This window comes from Odontesthes bonariensis, chromosome 10 (genome assembly GCF_027942865.1).
Source record: "Odontesthes bonariensis isolate fOdoBon6 chromosome 10, fOdoBon6.hap1, whole genome shotgun sequence".
In the NCBI taxonomy this organism is placed as follows: Eukaryota; Metazoa; Chordata; class Actinopteri; order Atheriniformes; family Atherinopsidae; genus Odontesthes; species Odontesthes bonariensis.
In genome coordinates this window covers 23,673,781-23,695,284 of record NC_134515.1, presented here as the reverse complement: position 1 = coordinate 23,695,284, position 21,504 = coordinate 23,673,781, and the positions used below count along the sequence as shown (strand labels likewise).

Here is a 21,504-nt window from a genome sequence, read left to right as displayed (position 1 = left end):
TTAAGCACTTTGTAGGCGAACATCAGTGACTTGAATTTCAGCCACATTTTGACCAAATTTAGGATGCATGTCCACACATTTTACCGTATTTTGAGATACCAAAAGTATCCAATATATTTGTATATATGTGTATACATATATAGATATATATATATATATATACGTATATAAAAGATTATAAGACTATAAAAGTCTTATAGTTTGCCCAGATACATCTTTGCAAACATATATATATACGCATATACCTATATATATATATATATATATATATATATATATATATATATATACACATAATAAATCTCAGAATACAGTAAAATGTGAGGCCATGCTTCCTAAATCCATGCATCCTAAGATGTGGCTGAAATTGGGTAATGCTGCAGGAGAAAGATCCAAAGCACAGCAGTAAATCTACGACAGAATGACTGAAAAATAAAAGAATTGAGGTTTTGCAATGGTCCAGTCCAGACCTCAACCTGATTGAAATGCTGTGGTGAGACCTTATGAGAGCTGTGAATAAATGATAGCCCAAAACCCTGCCTGAACTGGAATAATGTCAATGCACACATGGTGCTGTGCCTTTTGACCAAACATCTCTACTTTGCTCTCATCTGTCCAAAGGATATTGTTACAAAACTCTTATAGTTTTCCCAGATACATTTTTGCAAACCTAAGCTGTGCTGCCATGCTCTTTTTAGAGAGAAGAGGCTTTTTCTTGACAGCCTTTGAAACAAGCCATACTTGTTCAGTTTTTTTCTAATGGTGCTGTTGTGAACTTTAACATTTAACATGCTAGCTGAGGCCTGCAGCGACTGAGATGTTCTCTTCGTTTTTTTTTTAAGTTTCTCTCAGAATTTCACCATCCGATCGTGTGGTGAAATCGCTGAGACGTCCACTCCCAGGAAGATTAGCAACTGTCCTGAATGCTTTCTATTTGTTAACAATCCCCATCACTGTAGAATGATAGACTCCAAATAGTTAGGACATGGTCTAATAACTCTTCACAGACTGATGGGCAACAACAACTGCTTCTCCAAGATAATTGCTGATGTCTGTCATTCTCGAGATGCATTTACCTACAACTTTACGGAACTATGAAGGACCAGATAAGTGATTATGCCCTGATGTCAAACCTTAAAACCGAAGTAGAGTGAGCTGTCCTTTGTTTGCATGACTTTAAATCATGTCCAAACAGAAAATAAAACAAGGTCCAACTTTGTGAAAATATAGTGCATTTCAAAAAAAGCCCCTGAACACATTCACAGCACCCTTTGCTAATCCTCTACGTGCTGGGACTCTCTTATCCCAAACACAGACTCGTTGCAACTGTGACCATTTGTCATGCACACAAGCCTCAGCACCTGCCACTTACTCGAGCCCCACACGCAGCCTCTTTCCAACCTCATCTGCCTCTTTTTCCTGGTTCACCGCAGTCTCGTGACTCAGCCCGTAAATGCAGACGATATAAACTACACAGTGTGTGAATACAAATTTACCGCCTTTCTTTTCTACAGATGTACTGAGTGATCACAATTTTCCATGTTGCCATCCGCAGTTGCACGCAGCATAGCCTAATTAGTCTGATGTTCCAGTGGACAAAATACTCTTTGGTGTAGATAATTTCCTCTGAGACATTTGTCCTTAATACCCCATTTACAATGTGTGCGGGTGTAGTCTTTCAGAGCGAGACTAATTAATTTCCCACAGAAAAAAAGAGAATTGGGACGTGGAGCATGGTGTTAGACTAATAAAAACCTCTGGGAAGAGGCCTGTTAACATTTGCTTATCTTGATAAAAAAAATTGAGTCTATTGCACTCAGTATATTGCGCTGAGTCTATTCAAACTGCAAATCAAGATTATCGATGTAGTGTGAATGATAGGGTATTAATTAGACAAAGAATTCCCTTTTTTTTGGAGTGACCTTGGTTCAAAGAGACAGAAAATGCTAAGAAGAAAGAAAAAAAGAGGGAAATAGAGAGAAAGGTACAAATGCTTAGCTTCTGATTAACATCTGCTTATTTCTTTCTGTCTTTTTCAAGCAATACCTCTGAAAATAGCCAGCACTTATACTTGACTCATTCCTGGCTGGGAGGCCTACATCTCTTACTTCTTATTGAGCAAACTGACCACACTGCCACCTAATGGTGAACGGCTCTAGCTGCGTCTGAAGAACAAAATTCACCAGTCATCCAGCAAAGATCAGTGAGTGGGGATTAGGAGCAAGAAAAAAATGCACGCTCCTCTAAAAGTTGAAAATCCCATATTTTGGTTAAGAAAATGCTCAATTTACCAGATCAATGGCACTATTTTTTTTTTTAATTGGAAGATAAAATGAACACATTTGTGAAAGTTTAGGGCTTTAGTTACGGATAACCTTGTCAAAGTTAAGTAACTGAACATTTGTTTGTTAGGTATTAAAGCTTTCCTGTAGGTTTTACCTTTGGTTCTCCCTCTGATGATGCCAAGTCGAAATCGGAGAGAAAAAGAGAACATCCTCCTCTTTCCTCCTGTAGACCGGCTGCCTTTCCTCATAGAATCTGTCTGAGGAAAGGCGGATGAGAGCTGTTTGGGAGTGAGGCGCCCTTTTCCAAACACTGCTCTTGCTGACATGTTCATTTTCTGACCAGTGAAAAGGAATAAATTGATTCTTTCCTCCCGATGCTCTCACCGTCTCTTAAAGTCAGCAGTCTCTGCTCGCCCCGCTGCTCCCATGTTCTCCTCCCATCTCTGGAGAACATCCAGTCCTGTCAGGTCAGTCTTCCAGGCCACTCCACAAACAGGTGCAAATTCTCAAATGAGGAATTATTCAGATTCCACTTTATGCGTTTTCAGGAAATCAGAGGCAACTTACTTCCACATCCAAGCCACCACAAACAGACTGGCTGAATAAACGTTCTGTTTTTGAATCTCTGGCTATGTCAGTTGTTTTTTTTTGCAGGAACAGATGGCAGAGGGCTCAGGGCTGTGGGGCACAGCCTGCCTGCCAGAATGCAATGGAAACTTTCTCTGCAGGGAGCTGGTGTTCAACATTGTAAAAATACATAGAATCTGAGCAGAGGGCAATTCAAGCCATTCTCTTTGATAACGTTATCACACACATTAGGCGGTTTTGTGTAAGTAGAGGATTATCACAGCCCAAAAACTGGAAGTTGGCTGAAAGATTCTTGGTACTTATCTAAAGGGGCAATTTACCAATGGGTGTTGCTCCGCTTTCAAAATGGCTGCAAAAGAGATGTCATCAAGATTAAACTAGATAAGGCACTGCACTTGAAGTCTATAAAATTCAGTTCCCCATTTCATTCTCAACTACACTGCCAGTCACACCATCATCCAATAGTACAAGCTAAATTCCCATCTATCATTCTCATAACTGCACTATGCAGGAAAACTATGTACGTATCCGTTTCAATGCTAAAATATCCAGACTACTTAGTACTGTTCCCACAATCAAATAAAAATGTGATAATGTTTCATTTTAGGTACCTATTCAAACTATTCTACATAAACTTTGTGTCTTCAAAATCAAACAGATTTTGAGCAAACTTGCTAATCTTTCGTTCAGCAACCATTTTTTTCTGAGCTACAACACAAGTTGTATGTGTGCCAACCATCAAACTTCTCCGCCTAACAGATTAGAAACAGCCCACGGAAATTTACACTATGAGGTTATGGGCTTTTCTCTGTTTAGAGTTTTGAGCTTCAGGCTTAACATTTGTTTCACACATCTGAGGCTATTTCCAAAAACCCAGAGACAACTAGCAAAACAAGCAAAGAAAAAAAAATAATCCAGCAGCCAGTTTCCATTTGAAAGAGTTTATTGTAAATAACCAGTTTATTCGTTCTCCTCACTCCTGAGCCTGGCATTGGGGTTGGTGATCTTGATCGCCAGCTGAGCTGCCCTCTCCACAATGATTTTCCTGTTCTTGGAAGAGACGTTGTGGGCGATCTCAGCACAGTGAGTCCTACAGAAGCACAGAGAATAGCACTCAGTGGAAAACAAAGACAAGCTTCTACTGAAATGTCAGTTAAGAGATTTCAAAGACACACCTACAGATCCACAGTCTTCACATTATAAAAAACATAAATATATAAAAATATTCCTTTCAGTCCAGATTTTAAAGATGGATACATTGATTACCAAAGCAGAAATCATTAACATTGAAGAAAAACTGTTTTGTTGCATGTCCACTGAAGAAAGCTACTAATGAGCTTGCTGTGTCACTTATGCAAGTCAAACACCCTTGTAAGAGTTTTCTTCCCCTTATTCAATGACACTCATGAATTATTTAAAAGGAAACTCTTCCTAGGAGGCCATAACTGAATTTTAATTTCACATCTTTTCTACAAGCAGATTAGATCCCTGAAAGAAGTAAATAAATAAAACTGATAGCCGATGTGCTGGAACTCCTTTAGTGCCATCTGTCCCCTCATGGTGCATGTTTCATGCTGTGGTGCTTCAAGGGTTTAAAGTTTGCGGTTAGGTTAGTAAACATACACATAGTGCAACTTTTGCTGTAATACGAGGCCACATAACCGGTGTGAGCCAGGTCTTTGACTTTTTCCAACAAAGATGATTCATCTTCCTACATTTGGGACCAATTTGTTGCAAGTGCGATGCTGCAACTTGTCGTCAAATGGTCCAAATAAGAGCAAAAAGAGACTGATGGCAACCCGTACAGTCAATTCTCAGGTCTCTCCCGAAATAAGTTCTCGCTCCCCGTTTTTTTAATGACATAATAATAATTCAAGTGGTGGGAATATTAGCAGGTAATGCTCGCAGTCAAATTAAGTCACACAGCCTGAAGAAACCAACAAGTCTATATGCAGGTCAGTCTGGAGCCCAGTTGATCCCACTTAAGAGCATTTTACTCGACTGCTTTTCTGTGACCATTTTACCACCACACCACATTCAGCTGCAGTAATTACATGCTTACGACCTCTACATATCCAGGTGATTGACAATAGGGGAAAGAATAGATTGAATTCATCCCAACATCGGAATTATCAAGAAAAAGAAGTGAATAAAATTTAAGTTCCCACGTTGGACACCAACTGCGTGGGGGATGGGGATGTAGTGCAAGCAACATTTTAAACAAACTGCCATCGGGAGGTTGGTCAGTGAGGCCAGATCTTTGGAGCTAATTAAGCACGAGATCTACAAAAAAAACACTTAGTTTATGAATAGAAACTCATATGTAATCTATGGCCAGCAACTAAGAATGACTCAGTAATTCAATAAAAATACCCCTGTATAGTCCTTTAAGCATGCATGAAGGGATCACTGGTGGAATAATGATCTATTATCCTGCTAAATGTATCTATCCAACTCACAAACTGAAAAATAATCAATGGAAGGGCATTATAAACTTATTTGATTGGTACTGCTTTATATACATTTTAATATGCGGTGGGGGAAAACCATTTCAAAAGAGTGAGCCGACTTGAACCAATTTTGAGAACATTTCTATTGTACTATTGTATAAAAGAGAATTTATTATATTGTACAGCTATACAATAGAAATGGGGAATCAACTCCAGATGAGAAAACTAATGGGTTTCCTCGGGTATGGTTGAGCTTTTGTAGATATCCGCTTTTGTGATCATTGCCATCAAATCAAACAGTACTTGAGATGTTTCTAATACTATGTATTAAAATGTCCTTTTATTATTACCCCCACCCACCCAAAAAAAGTTTAAATATACCCGAATTATCTATCTCCTAAAAAGGCTGTATGAAGATTAGTGGCGTTTCCATTTGTTGCCCTTAATCTTTTGGTCTTAAATACATTATTATTTTATTTCATTTAGACTTATAAACAACACGGGAAGTCTACACTTTCAAACCATTACCCTTATTTAGAAAAAAATATTTTAATTCCCAAAAACAACGCTAGTAAAACAAATCGTCTCTGAAAGCTTCTGTCAAAACACTCAACAGGACAACATCCTTAAGTGTGAAACAACAAATTCACAAAAAAAAAGGCCATTTTAACATCAGCACAACATGAGCTACTCAGTTGTGTATCCAACACAAATCTGATCCCCATCATTAAGTCTTTCCCCACTTTGATTTGGAAAATTTAGCATGATAAAATTTCGAGAGGAATGATGATTGAAAAATTAAACCCTGACATTCACCAGGTTAGTAGAGAGTCAGTAAACAAGTGCTTTCCTGTATTTTCATGGGTTTACATGTAAGAGGCAGTTTCTCAGAAGTAAACCTATTAGAGAAACATTCATGCTAATTTAAAGTCAACGCTTTGCAAATGAAAACTTTGTGACATGAGCCTCATCTTCACACCCTCCTCACTCTTACAAGCTAAAATTACATTTCACAGAACTCTATGACACTTAAAACGACAGGATTGGATGCATCGTTTTACAGCAATTTCCTTAACATTAGTGTTCCCAACTTACTTGTTGCTCATCATCAGGACCTCGAGCTCCTTGACGTTGTGCACCAGGAACTTCTTGAAGCCAGTTGGCAGCATGAACTTGGTCTTCTTGTTGCTACCATAACCAATGTTGGGCATCAGCATCTGACCCTTGAACCTCCTGCGGACCCTGTTGTCAATACCTCTGGGCTTGCGCCAGTTTTTCTGTTGACAAAATTGAAGAAGATTTTCACAGATTATAAGCCATTAGTCTTTTACTTGGTCGCAGCAGTGGTTCAAAACTCCTGGGCAACTTACCGCAATCTTGACATATCTGTCTGACTGATGGCGGATGAACTTCTTTGTCCGCTTTTTGACAATCTTGGGTTTTGTTAGGGGCCTGAGGGCTGCCATGGTGACTGAGGACAAAGTTGTACACAAAATTATAATGACCTGCCTCCATAAGTATTGTTTCAGTCCACTTACACATGGATAGTGTCAGTACATAACTATTAAATTGAATCGCCTAGAGCACAACTGCAGTTCGACTTAACCGGGAAATCATGGTTGGGGTTCCCTTGATGCAACAAACAGCAATAAACTACATGCGTATCTTTTTTTATATATATATCCTATTTTTTTTTTTTAACGGAATGAGCTTCAAGGTAAACGTTTTGACCAGCGTTAGCAAGCTAGCACTTACGGTGCAGTATGTTGGGCTAGGTAGCAAGCCATGCTACCCTACTTCACGCACTCTAAGCACTTTGGACAGAAAGTACTAATAATTTGACTGTTTGATGTTGGGAACTGTTAATTATTGTATCCATTTTAGTATGCTTTACAGTGAGCCGCGTAACACAGTGGGCCTTTATGTAGTATTCAGAAAATGCCCACTTTACGGGCATAGCACTAGCAGCCGATCAGCTCCTATGGCAGCAGCACTTCGCTCAAGAATGACTAATTTCAAACGCAAACTATTGGTAAACCTGACAATTTTATTCATAGTTTACTAAACGAACGTCAGTGATTGATAAACTATGTCAGAATGGTCAAATTGTGTTCAACATTGTGCGGATTAAGTTAGATTGTCTCAACTCACCCGCCGATGTAAATCCAAAAGGGACTTCAGCGACGGCGGAAGGAAAGAAAAGGACTTCCGAGGGTGTTGCAGTGGATTATGGGTACTGTATTTTATCTGAACTACAACAGTCTACTTTACGACTCAAGTTCGAAAACTGACTTTCACTTTCTTTCTCGAAACATATTTAACAAAGTATTCTAATTCATAGTTGTTCATGTGTTTCAGAGTTTTTTTTTAAATTAATCTAGTTTGAAGTGGAATGCACTAATGTACACACATTTTTCACGTCTGCCCATTAAACATGAATTGATACGCACTTCCTGAACGGATGAGATGCTCTGTTCTTGACCGCATTTATCATTAGACTCATAATATCATTATATTCACAGGTTGGCTCGCATGATAAACAATTCAAAAGCTGTGTTCCTCTTTTACTGTCACAGGAGGCGGCTGATGCAGAGCACGGGGGAGTGGTGTACGGGAAAGTAAATGATCTCTTCTCCGTCACATGATGACCTGTAATATAGTTCCTCTGCGCGACTGGAGCTCATAAGAGAACTTACACGGTTTGTATTTTTAGGCGTAGCAGTGGCAAGGTGCGTTGGAAATGGCTCATCAGCCTATAATGAGGTGAGCCAGCATGGTCTGTTATTTGTATTTCACTCCAAACTTAACGTAGCGCACTTTGGCCTAACTGTAGTTTACCGTTAATTTCAGCGGCAGCCAACCCACTAATTATGGAATGGCGAACCCCGGTTACATGCCAGCACAGGAGGGAGCAGCAGGTATGATTCCTGGACGTACAGTTTCCCCTTTACTCTGAAAGTTAAGATGACTTTCTATTTTATTTTTTTTTCCAACTCAATACAACTTTTTAACTGCACTCTTCCGGGGTACAATCGTCACGTCACGTGGAGGTGCACAGTATTTGACTTGGCGTGTCACTTTCGGAGGGATTATAGTGTGCTGCGAGATTTATATCTAAGAAATCTGTTTGATGTGTTCATATATCCTGTATATATTCTAACTTTAACAGAAAAATATCCAACTGGATTACATTGTGCCAGGTTGATGAAACAGTAGCGCATGCAATGATAAAATGTTCTAAACATGATCAAGAGAGTCAGTGTATAGAGGAAGAACTGAGGAAAACTCAGAGTCTAGGCACTCTGTATTAAATCCTGTACTGATCTGTTTAGTGCTGTGAGTGTTAGAATTTTCTTTTACTTTATTATACAGACTAGATTGATCATTAGGATTTAATAAGACTGTCCTCTCAACAACATCCCCATGGGTCATTTGCTCTTTTTGGCAGAAATGAACTATAATTATGTTTTAGAGTTCAACTGTTTTTCGATGTAAAAAAAACATCCCTTTATGTGATAATTGAGTGATACAAAGGATACATTTCAGTCTTTAGTGTGATGTTCTTAACCCCAGCCTAATGATTTTGATTTCTGACCTTAACCAATAGATGATGTTTCCTAAGCCCAACCAGGAAGTACAAAGTTTTGTTATTAATTGTAACCATTGTCATCATCATGGATGAGTGAATGGAGTCAATCCATCCATCCATCCATTATCTTCCGCTGGTCCGGGGATCGGGTCGCGGGGGCAGCAGCTTGAGCAAAGAGACCCAGACGTCCCTGTCCCCGGCCACAGAGGGTTAGATTTGAATGGAGTCAAATCTAACCCTATTCAAGCTTTAGCCTAAATCAAACCAGGAAGTGAGGAAAGTGCTTCAGTAAATTTCAAATAATCTGAATGTAACTCAAAGGTGAAAAAAAACAGCTGTCATAAGGTGGTCTCGATCAGGTGTCCCACAGAGGCACGAGGTTCAAAGAGTGTTACTGAGCCAAACAGATCACAGTTAGGTGAGTGTCTTCTTTTTCAAAGTTTAATTACCTTATTAAAACACTATCAACGACCCAGTGGTGCAGAACTCTACCTGCTCACTGAGTCTGAAACAATAAATACATGTTGTTAATAGATTTGATTTTGAAATAAGTTCTGGCTATTTAGTAACCACATTCATAACTAACAAAATTGAATGAAAAATCAGTTGAGAATTACAGGGGTTATGGTGGATTTTGGAGAGCAGATCGACAACATACTTCAGAAGCAGAGGCGCACCTTGTCAACAGGCAACTGCTTGGAGCCCCGAGCCACTAGGGGGCCCCCGAGAGCTGAGGTGCATTCAATCAAAGATTGTCTAGTTACTTTATAAACTGTCTCAAACAGTGGCGAACGTTCGTGGTGAACATGTTTTCTTTGAACAGTTAAATTTAAATGATTTAGTCAAAGATTGTCTAGTTAACATGCCATTCTATAATTCCATAATTGCATTGTTGACTTCGTCAAACTCACGTCAAGTTCCACCGTAGGCTATGTTCGCGGAGAACTAGCCCCTCAGAGTGTTTGCGATTGTTGGCAACGTTCAATTCAAGGCTAGTGGAAAATAAAAACCATACTTGTGAAATAGATATCATGAACAGCTTTACTTGTCACAAAGAATCTTTAAATGAACACAATTATTATTGGTTGGCCAGCTACACCCAGTAGATAAATAGCAACAGGCGAATATCAAGTGCCAACGTAGACAACGTAGTCTTTTTTTAGTTATTTATTTATTCTTTACATGTATATTTTAAAAATAACAATGTTTGTCATGTTTGGAACATGTTTGGAATAAAAAGAGGTTTTATTTCATACATTTTTCGTTGGTGTCAGATGTTTTGGTGACGAACACTGGTCGGTAGGGCCCCCTAGGATTTTTTTGCTTGGGGCCCCCACAGACTCTAGAATCGCCACTGTTCAGAAGCACGAGGGTTTTGTCTTTTCAGGATCAGGGATAGAGAGAGGGTTAGTTCATTATAGGTTATGAGTTTTATCTGAGCAGGAATGTCTCAAATCTGGTCGCAACTCAGATGTAGTGTCTAATTGTCCCTTTTTCCTTTCGAACCCTAGCCTGGGAATTCCCATGCTGCTTTGCGCTCGATTTCATTCTCACTGCAAAGTCAGCCTGGAAACCACCGCCCTTATTTTTGCCAGAGTTTGGGAACCAATCACAGAACGGGGGGGGGCAGCAGCAAGACGATGACGACGTCTATGCCCTACACCGAAGCTTGTAGAGTGTTAATCCAACATGACAGCGGACACAACGTTACCGTTCAATGCAGCCTTAGAAAGTGTTTCGGAGTAGATTCACCCTAGGGTCATTTGAACCGTGACATCCAGCCAAGTAGCCCACCCGAAGTTTTTCCGATATTGGCTGAACATCAGCTGAGTTACTGAGTTATCCCGAATAGCTTCGTACAAGCGCTAACGGACCCTGGCAGTATCTCCAAAATTACCACACTAAAATCACATGTCATGACACCAAACTTCTACAGTAGTACAAATATGGTCTGTACTCACAAAACGATGCATTTGGAAGTTTGTACATAGTCCAGGAGTTTATTATTATCAACACAAGCCTGATAGCTTTTCTGCTGCTAAAGCTGAGTCGACGTCACTTCTGGGAGCCTGGAGCTTCAAAGTAAGATGAGGGTTGATCTACTACTGTAGACAACAAAGCAAGGCTGCTCAATTTCTCCATTATTAAAATAAATTCACAACTCTACAACCTAAAAATTTATGTAGAATATAGCATATAGGCCTACTTTGTTGTCAATTTAAGTAGCTTAGAGCGCAAGTTTACTTTTATTTTCCATTTTTTTCTTCTTCCTCGTCGAATTTCTGTCGTCATGTGGTATAAGTGATACAATTGGCTATGAATCGCGCGCAAAGCAATATGGGAAGAACCTGACGTCATTTGATAGACATTCGTAGCGCCCAATAAACGGCTCTAGGCATTCGTAAACCACGCCTCAAATACGAGAAAATGCACACCTAGTTCCCAGAGCTATAGAGTAATACAATATACAGTAATATAATTCTTTTTACACCACTCTGCTAGTTCCCAGACCACCATCTCATCGAGATTGTGGACGCGTCAGCCAGGCTATTCGAACCCTTATAATTGAGCGAAACAGTCATGTGATGCTCAGCTGTAGATTCAGTACTACAGCAGTTTTTTCCGTACATGTAAATACGAACCACAGCGGTATTAAAAGGGGAAATAAAGTAATTTATCCCTGCCTGCACTCTAACCAGCAAACGATAGCTGTGATTTTATTTTTCTTCTTTTTCACATCAGTCCTGTAAAACCTCCTGGCGCCGTCAAACGTATTAAAATCAGTTTGAGATATAAACTCCTCCCTGGCCGTTGAAGGGGGGGGAAAAGGGCGGACCAAGTGAGAGCCAACATTTCTTCGTGTATACAAGAGAACGAGCACATTTTTTGAAAGGAAGACAGAAAAAAAAGAAGCCGAGAGAAAAACGGGGGGCGGTACCGGTTCCCCAACAGTAGCTGTTTCCGTGGCGACTGTCACACGAGTGCGGCCGCAGAAAATATCACAATGTACACCAACATGGAGGGACAAGGTAAGTCAACTCAGGATTTTGACAAGTGAAACCGTGTCACGACTTGGGAATGTTTAAATATTTCAGCTGGGTTTCCTTAGCAGATTAAGATTGGCAGTCTCTGACCGTGGTTTTTAAAGGGCTCTGTTGGTGGTTTTTGTGCGCGTAAAATTCACAAGACTTAACCGGATTTGAAATGTTCACATCTGTGTCTAACTGGTTCTTCTGGTTTGTTTTAGCCATGTTCGCCCCACCCGCGCCCGAGTCCCAGGGCCCCACCGCTCCACCGGCCAGCATGTTTGACAGCATGCCTGGATACGAAGGAACAGTGGTGGGAGGAGGTACAGTAAGCCGCGCGCATTCCTCCGTCACCCTCTTCACTCCACAGACCCACCAACCCAAAGTGTTCAGAATTAGACAGACAGATGGACAGTGAAATGATTGAAAGTTTTGTGAAATCTCCAGAGTCTTTCAAAATCTCACATTTCGTCATAACACTCGAAAACAACAGCATGACAAACGTGTAGAAATCTAGAAATGGTGAAACCCCCCCCCAAAAAAACCGTACCAGGGTATCAGAACACTGACATGTATGATAAATCAGCTTGCTGGGTATTTACACTAAAGGGTTGTCAAGCTGTCCGGTTTTTAAATGAACGACATGGTATATTGATTAATGCTTGACTTTGATTCGAAACGTAAAAAATGAACGATTTTTAGTGGAGAACTCTATGAATATTCGATTTGGCAAGTAATAGAGTTAAATTGATTGTGCTGTGGCAGTTTATTGCTACAAGAAAGCTAAAGGTCAGGAAAAAAGAATTGGGGAAATTTGGTGGAACAAAGCTGCTCTCAACCCAACTGGCGAGCTAGCTGGGCCTGTCTGTCTGGGTTGAATATTAGTCGGCATCAAAGTGAAGACATCATGGTGCCAGAAGGTGTAAACTAGTTACTGCTGATTTGAATAATGGATATAGTATTTTTGCTCTTCACAATTCCCTTTTCCAGAAACATCTTTACGCTTCAATATTTAAGAGAAGTAACTCTTTCAACATGTTATCTCCTGATGTAAATGCATTGCAACGTGGGTGAGCAATCTTTGGAAAATACCTGATTGGTGGAGGTTTTGGGGGTTTTCCTTTGAAAAAATTTAAAAAGTAATTTAAAATAAATCAGCCACCTTCATCAGTCTGGATTCAAAAGATTGAGAGTACTCTGAAAACCAAGAATGCACCAGGAGCAGAACATCATGTAAAGATCAGGAAGTATTAGTGGCATAATGTCCACTTTCTTGACTGATGTAAAATTTTATCAAAACATTTTGTAGCCTGATGTGGAGGCTACCAATCAACCCTCAAGTTCAAATAAGAGCAGTTGATTTATATAAGAGAGATAATCTCACAAATCATAACACGATTAAGATGAATTGAGCCTGATTAAACAAAGTTGAACTGATGATTTGGGATGGGCTACAACATCTATCAAATCCAAACCCCACACTTTAATGTTACCCACAGAATCTAGTGGTAGCTCTTCTCAGTTGCACAAAACTGGATGCTTATGATGGTCACTTCAAAAGTCTTTCTTAAAGGATAAGACCGGTTTTTTGACATTGGGCCCTTGATTTCACATTATAGCATGATGTTCTACTCACCCCTGCTTGTTGTTTGTCATTTGGAGCTGTTCCGAAGATATTCGCGAGGCGTCTGGCTGCTCTCTTGAGATATTCGGCCATGAAACGGTTTCCTATGGGCAAGCTCATACAGGCACAAACTATGCTGTTTATAATTTATTAATTACTCTACACTAGAACTGATAACGTGGAGGTGCGTCGCTTACTTAAAAAAATCCGGGTTATTGTAATTTTGATTTTTTTGTCGTAAAGTGGGTGTTACTGACGTCCTCGTCGTGCTACTGCCACAGACAGCCCACAGACCTGCTGCCTATTTATTCATTCGGCTAAAATTCAAAATTAGTAACCCGGATTTTTTTAAGTAAGCGACGCACCTCCACGTTATCAGTGCTGGTGTAGAGTAATTAATAAATTATAAACAGCATAGTTTGTGCCTGTATGAGCTTGCCCATAGGAAACCGTTTCATGGCCGAATATCTCAAGAGAGCAGCCAGACGCCTCGCGAATATCTTCGGAACAGCTCCAAATGACAAACAACAAGCAGGGGTGAGTAGAACATCATGTTATAATGTGAAATCAAGGGCCCAATGTCAAAAAACCGGTCTTATCCTTTAACGTTAAGGCTCCAAAGATTAGACGGTACAGCAAAACCAGAATGAGAGTGAGAGAAAAGTGATAATGATGATTGGTGTCTGCAACAAAGGATAGAGCAGACTTGACTTGAGACTTGAGAAAGCTTCAGTTCTTCGGTGTATACAGCAATATGTTGCATATCTTTTGTGGAGATGTGCTTGGCAGCCATCTGTTGGGGCAGCAGCATCAGAACCAGTGACTCAAAGAAACCGCACAATCTGATGATGAAAGCTGGGGACCGCTGGGCCCCTGAACCTGACGGTGCAAAGAGAAATGCTGCACTCATGGCTGCACATAATGCACAATACTGCCCACCCTCTACAGAACACACTGATGAAACAAAAGAGTGTGTTCATTAGAGGCTTCTTCAGATCCGCAGCAACAGAGAACTTTACAGGAGTTGATTGCTGTCCCACCGCAATAACTCTACACACAATGGGCCTCGTGCAAGAACCGTTCGTACGCACAGATTTGTTCTTAAGTCGTGCGTACGAGTGATTTAAGAGAATTTGCGCATTCACCAATCTTTTCGTATTTTACGTTTTCTTTCAGGTACGAACAAAATTTACGAGTGATCCAGACCTGTCGTAGGAGTTTCCTAAAATAGTCCGCTGTTATTTCAATCAAGTTTGCTTGGCTAATGGATTGCATATTTAATTACTTTGAAGCAAACATAAACAAATATATACATTATATCCCATAATTATGCTGACATTATTCTGTTTGACTTAAATTATGCACTAATTGAAGGTTAATTTGAATCTGCATGTAACAAGGTCAATGGGAAGTGAAACCAGCGGCTACTTTTGGATGCCTTAGCGCATCAGGCTCTTGGAAGAGACCGTGTGGATATCCATGTGGAGACAGACGAATGGCTGACATCGCGATTAAGATTGCCAAGGACTGTGCTGCTGCAAATATGCAGCTTGCTAGAGCCACAACTCCAGAGAGAAACACGCCGATCAAACCCAATTCCACCACATGCCCAGGTCCTCACCACCCTTGGATTTTTGGCCACTGGAACCTTTCAGAGGGAGATTGGGGACAGATCGGCTGTGTCCCAGTCCTCTGTGAGCCGTGTGCTCCCCTTGGTCATCAAAACTCTCATCAGTTTATCACCCATGGTACATCAGATTCCCATACACCGCTCATCAAAGCACCCGTGCTATCGTGGAGCGCACTGAGCTGAAGGCCAGGTGGGTGTGTCTCAATACAGCGGGGGGCAAACTGCTCTATAGCCCAGAGAAGGCATGCCAGATTTGCACAATATTGCCATGAACGAGGGTCTCCACCTGAACCAGCCCAGGCAGACCAGAAGGTGGGGTGCCAGAAGACCCCCCTCATGGACCACCCCATCAAAGTGCCATCATGATGAGGCAACAACTGATTGCACGCCTTTAGTTGCAGTCATCGAGCGCCTGGCCCAGGTGGGACGTTTGGTTTTTTTTTAAGCCATTTTCATGTCAAACCATTTCTTTTTTATTTCGGTGACATTACGGTCTACAGGTGACACGGAATTAACAGCACTCGTAATAACTTCCCATTTCTTCGCTTTAGCAGGTCCCGTAATTCCACTGCTGACACTGCTAAAAATTACAGATTTTCCTTTTTGGATCTCTGAAAGCAGAACTTCAATCTCAGAGGCCGTAAAGATGTCCTAAATGCCATTTTCATGACTCAACACTCAACACTTCCTGCTACAGGAGAGAGGAAGCACAGCTCCTAATATGGTATTATTTTGGGCGTGGAGTATGCAAATCTACTATCCTCGTGCACGTGCACTTAAATACGCACGAGTGGCATTCATCAGGCCGTTTACACACTTTTTCCGAGGTTAAGAGCATTTGTTGAATCTGACGTGGCGTGTTCGTACGAGACTTTCGTACAAAAAAAAGTAAGAGTAATTTAGAATTAAAAATACAAAAATGTTCTTGCATGAGGCCCAATGTCTTTTTTTTTTTTCAATGACTTACTAACAACTGTTAAGGTTCTATATGCTGCAAAAATAATTTCCTATTTTGGTATTATTAAAGGATCACTCATTTGAATTCCGTTGTAAAACACAATCAAATCTGTTGTAGGTGGATTTCTGCCACCCCCTATGCCTGCTTTCCCTGCTCCTCAGCCTTCACCCGGACCCGATCAGCCATCCTGGAAGTAATGCTCAAACTATCTACTTTCTTTAAGCATGATATCCAGGGATGTTCAAAAGCATTATTCACAATTGAAAGCAGTTTCCAGTGACTCGGTACTGTGACAACTGTAATTTCCTTTCTAATGATTACATTGTGTGACATATTGTGTCGTTTTTCTTCACTGCCGACAGTATCCCATCTATAACTGAAGAGACTGCCCGGGACGCTTTCATCCTGTTTGCGTCCAGCAAATGCTGCTACAGCTCAGCACCTGCGAAGGATGGTACGATCACTAACATGGAGGCATTCAACACATACAGGGTAAGAGAAAGTGGTCTAATTGTAGGAAGGTTTTTCAACTTTTTTGAAATTAATTACCTTGAATGAATGATCTTCACTGTAGAGACCATTTATTTTGTCTAACTAGACCACGAGCAGTCACTCTTGTTTGTTTTTAACCACCCCTTTTTTATTTTAGTACCGCCTGGAAACGTTTACTGAATCAAGATCTACAGAGTGGAGTCACGAGCCATACCATGGTATGTCACCATAAGTGTCCGCATTTTCTGTTAACAATCTGTAATTCTCCCGTGTCGTTCCTGAACAAATTTGTTCTTAGAAACTGTAAATGAATGAGGCCCGATGTCCTTTGTGTCTCCATCTGAGGAAGTGACAGTATTCCACCCTTCCTCTTTAGTGAGGCGGTGTCCTTCTTCAGTGCTGCTGTCTCTGCAGTGTTTGGGAAAGCAGTGCTGAACACCTGACATCTTTAAATGATATTTCAGTTTTTTAAGTCACATGTTGTGTCAGACTAAAAGACCAAAGCACAAAGAGAACAATTATCTTTACACGATACATGAAACTACAGATTATTGTGTTAGTCCGACCAAAACCTGCCTTTTAAAACGTATATTAACGGGTTAATTGGACCACAATCTTATGAAGTTGAGCTTTTCAACACCAGACAAAGACACCCAGATAATGCAGTTAAAATGTGTGTATGCAACTAGACTCGATTAGGCCAATGCACATGCTCCAAAGTTCCTTTTTTTTTTTTTTTTTTTTTTTTTTTTGTTTTTGTAAAAACAGAAAAGCCTAGAAATACATTTATACCTCTGAAATCTCAACAAAGCTTCTTCTTCTGTTTCTTTTTGTCAGATGGCTTGACTTGCAGTCACTTAAAGCATGTCCAGACTGCTCTTTAATGTTTTTAAAAAAAATTTTTTTATCCCAATTAATCACCATTTAAGTACCTTAAAGATGACGTCTGGTCTCAAATCAGCTGCACTGACACATACGCTGATCTCTCACAGGCAAAGTTGACAGCCGTAGAATGTCTTGAATGTTTTTCACAGTATTGCAGTGTCAGACATACTTTTGCCGGTAATTTTGCCCAGGTGCACAGGAGAAGGATGTGAAAATCCGAAGTCGAAGAATAAACACACTGCAAACATTTATTCACATTTTAGTACGAGACCTTCATCAGACAAACAATTTTCAACAATCAGAAGCCATCTTAGATAAGAATTGTCTTTACGTGTACAACTCATCACATTTTAGAACGTCGCACAAAAAGACATTAATGTAACGTATAATTCACAATATTGCTAAAAATAGGAAAACACTAACAAGGACAGAACCCCTGACGATGAGTACCAGAGCACACAAGATTCCAATCTGCTTCTCGCCAGCCTTAAAATGACGTAGGGTCACTCTTGGTTGTCCTGTGATGTTTGCAATCCGGACATTTTCCGGTCAACGCCTGGCGCTCTTTTACGTTTGACTTTAGTCATCACAGAGCTGCCATTGTGATGTTGCACTGTCCTGCCAGGAGTTGTATACCTCCCAGTACAACGTTTCATCTTGATAGCACGACGACATTGTGACTGATTGATGTACCTTCTGTCAATTGGCTTGTCAGCAACTGTTTCAATTATACCTCTGCTCAGTCTGCGGTTTTGGGTGAATCCCAACAACAGTCTAATGTGTTGTTTTATCTGGATCAGGTCAGCCAGTGGATGCATACGCCCAGCCACCTCCGGGGCCTTGGGATATGCCCGCTAAAGCTCCAATTTTCTTTACAGAGGACAAACAGCGTATCAAGGTCCCCTACACATCATCTGTGAAGGTAAATCATATAGAACATATTTGGAAAATAAAGAAGCTTGTTTTTATATAATTTATTATTATTTTGTTTTGTTTTCTCTAACAAGAATCGTTACACTTACAGAGCTGCCACACCTGTATGGGAATGGGGCGAAAACCTTGCAAAGACTGTTCGGGTGCTGGTAATGTAAGTATTCCCCAAAGGTCGTAGATAAAAGGTTAATGGAATACTTTTGTTCAGGTAATATAAACATGTATTTTATTTTTTTTCTTCCCGCTGACAGAAAGTTTGTTGGGTGTGCAACGGCTCGGGTTATCGTCATGGAGATGATCGATGCAACCACTGCAGCGGCAGGGGGAGGGAAAAGTATGCATTACCCACAGATTACCAAATAAAGTGAAAGCAACAGGAGAGCAATTCAAGAAGCATAGTCGTATTGTTTGGAAAATTGACAGCTTTTAAACATTTCTCTGATGCAGTTGCACTCGCTGTTTGGGACAAGGATCGAAACAATGTGAATTATGTAATGGAAAACAGCAGCTCCTGGTCTACATCAATCTCACCGTGAAATGGTACAGTTTCTTACATACTTCTTTCTTTGATAACGATCTTGGAGTAATCAGCTTTTCAAATTCAACAGTGTTTATTCTTTTGTTTCTAAAACACCTGTCATATTGCTCTCAATTCCCTTTTTTTTTTACATTTTTTTTTTTTTATCTGAAAATACTCACAGGACTAACCACTCCGATGCCTACGTTGTGGAACAGTTGAGTGGACTTCAGTTGGACAATCTTAGTAAAGTGTCTGGCAAGGAGCTTTTCAGAGAATCTCAGTACATGGTAAGAGTCTTCTTCTTCGAAAAGGGGAGGGCATGTTATGTTTTGTTGAAACCAGAAGGCTAAAAGACTGCTTCGATTGTGTTGGGGGAATTGTTCCGTCTTCTCATTCACTTTCAATGTGGTGACGTCTTGTATTGCCGAATTGATTTGTGAATCGGTTGTTTCACTTCTGCTGGCATCATTTGCTTTGGAAAGTTAAGAAAATTCAACAACAGAAACGCCCTCCGTTGAGCGTTGAGGCTGCCCACACAGTCACATTTATCACATTAATGTTGCATGCGACAGCTTATTGTGCGGTGGGCTTTTATCACTCAAATGTGTGACATGTCAGCCTGAGCACGTCCTGTGTGACACTGCAGGAAGCTGCTGGCATGCTGCTTTCACTGAGTTCTGGCTTGTCTGATTATGATCGCGTGTCTTTGCATGCACAAAGTAAATGAAATTGAAGTAAATTAATGTAGTTTAAAGGGTGACGTGAGCCAACACAACACCTCTTTGATTGTTCTTTGCAGGTGTACCCTGTGATGAGCTTCCCAGACTCTTCGGTGGTGCAGGCTTCACAGCGCATTGTCACTGATCACCAGGGCAAATTCTCCCAGACTTCACGCATTCTGCAACAGGTATTTTAACACAAGATGACCATAAAGTAATCAAAAACTCATTTTGTTTCCATGTAAAATGCTCATATTTGCTTTCTTTGTTTGCAGCGTCAAACCATTGAGCTGATCCCAGTTACAAAGGTCACCTACTCGTGGAAAGGGGACTCGCATATTTACTTTGTTTACGGAAACGAGTTCAAAGTTGATGCCGATAATTATCCTGCTACCTGTTGCTGTTCTGTAATGTAAATGCAGTGGTTGAGTAGGAAATTTTTGACCACTTTCCAAACCACTGGATATCAAAGTTAGATTTACTTACTTTCAAATCAGTTCTACCGATTAAGTTGGGGCACTGTAGTATGTAAATAAAAACACAATGCTACAATTAGCAAGATATTTCAACCAATTGTGTCAGTGAAAATTGCATAAAGACAAACTATCAAACGCTGATACTGAGAATTTCAAAATCTTGCCACCCATCATATTTAATCAAAAAAGGGAAACAGAAGTCTGGATAAGTTGTGCCACCTTCTCTGCATCCAAATTAATGTAAGATGGACTCATTGAAGTGGAAAACTATTCTGTGATCTGGCAAATCAAGATTTTTGATTATGCATGGAAATCGTAGGTGTCATATCATCCAGGCTAAAGGCATAATCTGACTTGTTATGTTAGTGTGGTGCAGTAGTGCACTTACCCATGTAATCCATGTAACTTGCACACATGTAAAGGCTTGATAAATGCTGAATGATATACAGTTTTTTGAGCAAGATATGCTGCCGTCCAGATGATGTATTTTTCAGGGTAGGCCTTCTTTATTTTAGCAAGACATGGCTAAATAATATTCTGCCTCTATCATAACAGCATGGCATCTTACTAAGGGAGCCCTGGTGCTAAACTGGCCTGCCAGCTGTCCAGAGCAAAATCTTCACCCACTGAAGATTTTTAGCCTATTGCGATTCAAGGAATACGGCTAATGATGCCCTGATTTATTAAGCTGCTCAAATACAGCATCAAGCAACATCACTTCTTGATGTGAGGGAACATTTTTCTTACAAAACAACAATTTCAGTATGAGCGTATTCTTTGAAAAAAATGTTTTTTCTAAATGCATAAAAACCAAGCAAATGCACTCAAACAACAGAATTTCTTTAACTTTTTGTATGTTGTCCTTGCTCTGTTTTCAGTTACTTCAGGTTTGAAATGATTGCTGTCTGTTTCAATTTACATTTAATTCAGCATCCGTCCTTTTTCTGGAAATGGGCTTTTCGAGCAATTTAACACATGAACTCCTCACAAATCAGCAGAACTGATAACACCTTTTTGTATGAAACATGAAATCAGCTCATCTCCAATGACAAGACTCTGCAAATGAATAATGCACACTGACAACTTAAGGCTTTGAACAATTTTCACTAAATCCTGAGTATAATGCTCTATATGGCTTTTTTTATATAAAAACTATGGTAAAAACAACAACTTTATATGTATATTTATCTTCTACCAAAGTAACATTTTTGTTTTTGCAGCAGTAATTATTATGTAAAAAGTAATCACTACAATTGATAACTGATTGATTACTAATTGATTAAAACCTCTCGCAATGTTTTGCTCTTGAGTTGTGTCGTCATTAACAGT

At 40.1% G+C, this 21,504-nt stretch overlaps 3 protein-coding genes across 9 annotated transcripts in view; 1 reads left to right on the top strand and 2 right to left on the bottom strand.

Moving 5' to 3' along the window:
- Nucleotides 1-2,830, bottom strand: part of LOC142389721 (glutamate receptor-interacting protein 2-like) — a 36,748-nt gene extending 33,918 nt beyond the window's left edge. For 3 of the 5 annotated variants that reach the window (XM_075474713.1, XM_075474717.1, XM_075474714.1), the window contains exon 1: nt 2,440-2,829. In XM_075474713.1, coding sequence (XP_075330828.1) covers nt 2,440-2,617 — 178 coding nt within the window. In that variant the 5' untranslated portion in view covers nt 2,618-2,829. Of the gene's footprint in view, nt 1-2,439 lie in introns of all 5 variants that reach the window. The other 2 variants (XM_075474718.1, XM_075474720.1) reach the window with 1 other exon arrangement.
- Nucleotides 2,831-3,798: 968 nt separating this feature from the next.
- Nucleotides 3,799-7,579, bottom strand: rpl32 (ribosomal protein L32). Its single transcript, XM_075474712.1, has 4 exons — nt 7,475-7,579; nt 6,694-6,794; nt 6,419-6,600; nt 3,799-3,963 (listed from the first exon to the last, which is right to left on the bottom strand). Exons 2-4 carry the CDS (start codon nt 6,787-6,789, stop codon nt 3,834-3,836), a joined length of 408 nt encoding a protein of 135 aa, XP_075330827.1. The 5' UTR covers nt 6,790-6,794; nt 7,475-7,579; the 3' UTR covers nt 3,799-3,833.
- Nucleotides 7,580-7,753: 174 nt separating this feature from the next.
- Nucleotides 7,754-21,474, top strand: ssuh2rs1 (ssu-2 homolog, related sequence 1). Of its 3 annotated transcripts, XM_075474709.1 has the most exons (14): nt 7,754-7,941; nt 8,037-8,086; nt 8,174-8,241; nt 12,160-12,261; nt 16,268-16,343; nt 16,513-16,642; nt 16,800-16,860; nt 18,328-18,449; nt 18,552-18,614; nt 18,712-18,794; nt 18,908-19,000; nt 19,162-19,267; nt 19,780-19,887; nt 19,975-21,474. In XM_075474709.1, the coding sequence occupies exons 2-14, from the start codon at nt 8,064-8,066 to the stop codon at nt 20,113-20,115; spliced, it is 1,176 nt and encodes a 391-aa protein (XP_075330824.1). In that variant the 5' UTR covers nt 7,754-7,941; nt 8,037-8,063; the 3' UTR covers nt 20,116-21,474. The 3 variants fall into 3 exon arrangements, with proteins under 3 accessions (XP_075330824.1, XP_075330825.1, XP_075330826.1); XM_075474710.1 differs by lacking the exons at nt 7,754-7,941; nt 8,037-8,086; nt 8,174-8,241 and adding an exon at nt 8,286-11,941; XM_075474711.1 differs by lacking the exons at nt 7,754-7,941; nt 8,037-8,086; nt 8,174-8,241; nt 12,160-12,261 and adding an exon at nt 14,172-15,916.
- The last annotated feature ends 30 nt before the right edge of the window (nt 21,475-21,504 follow it).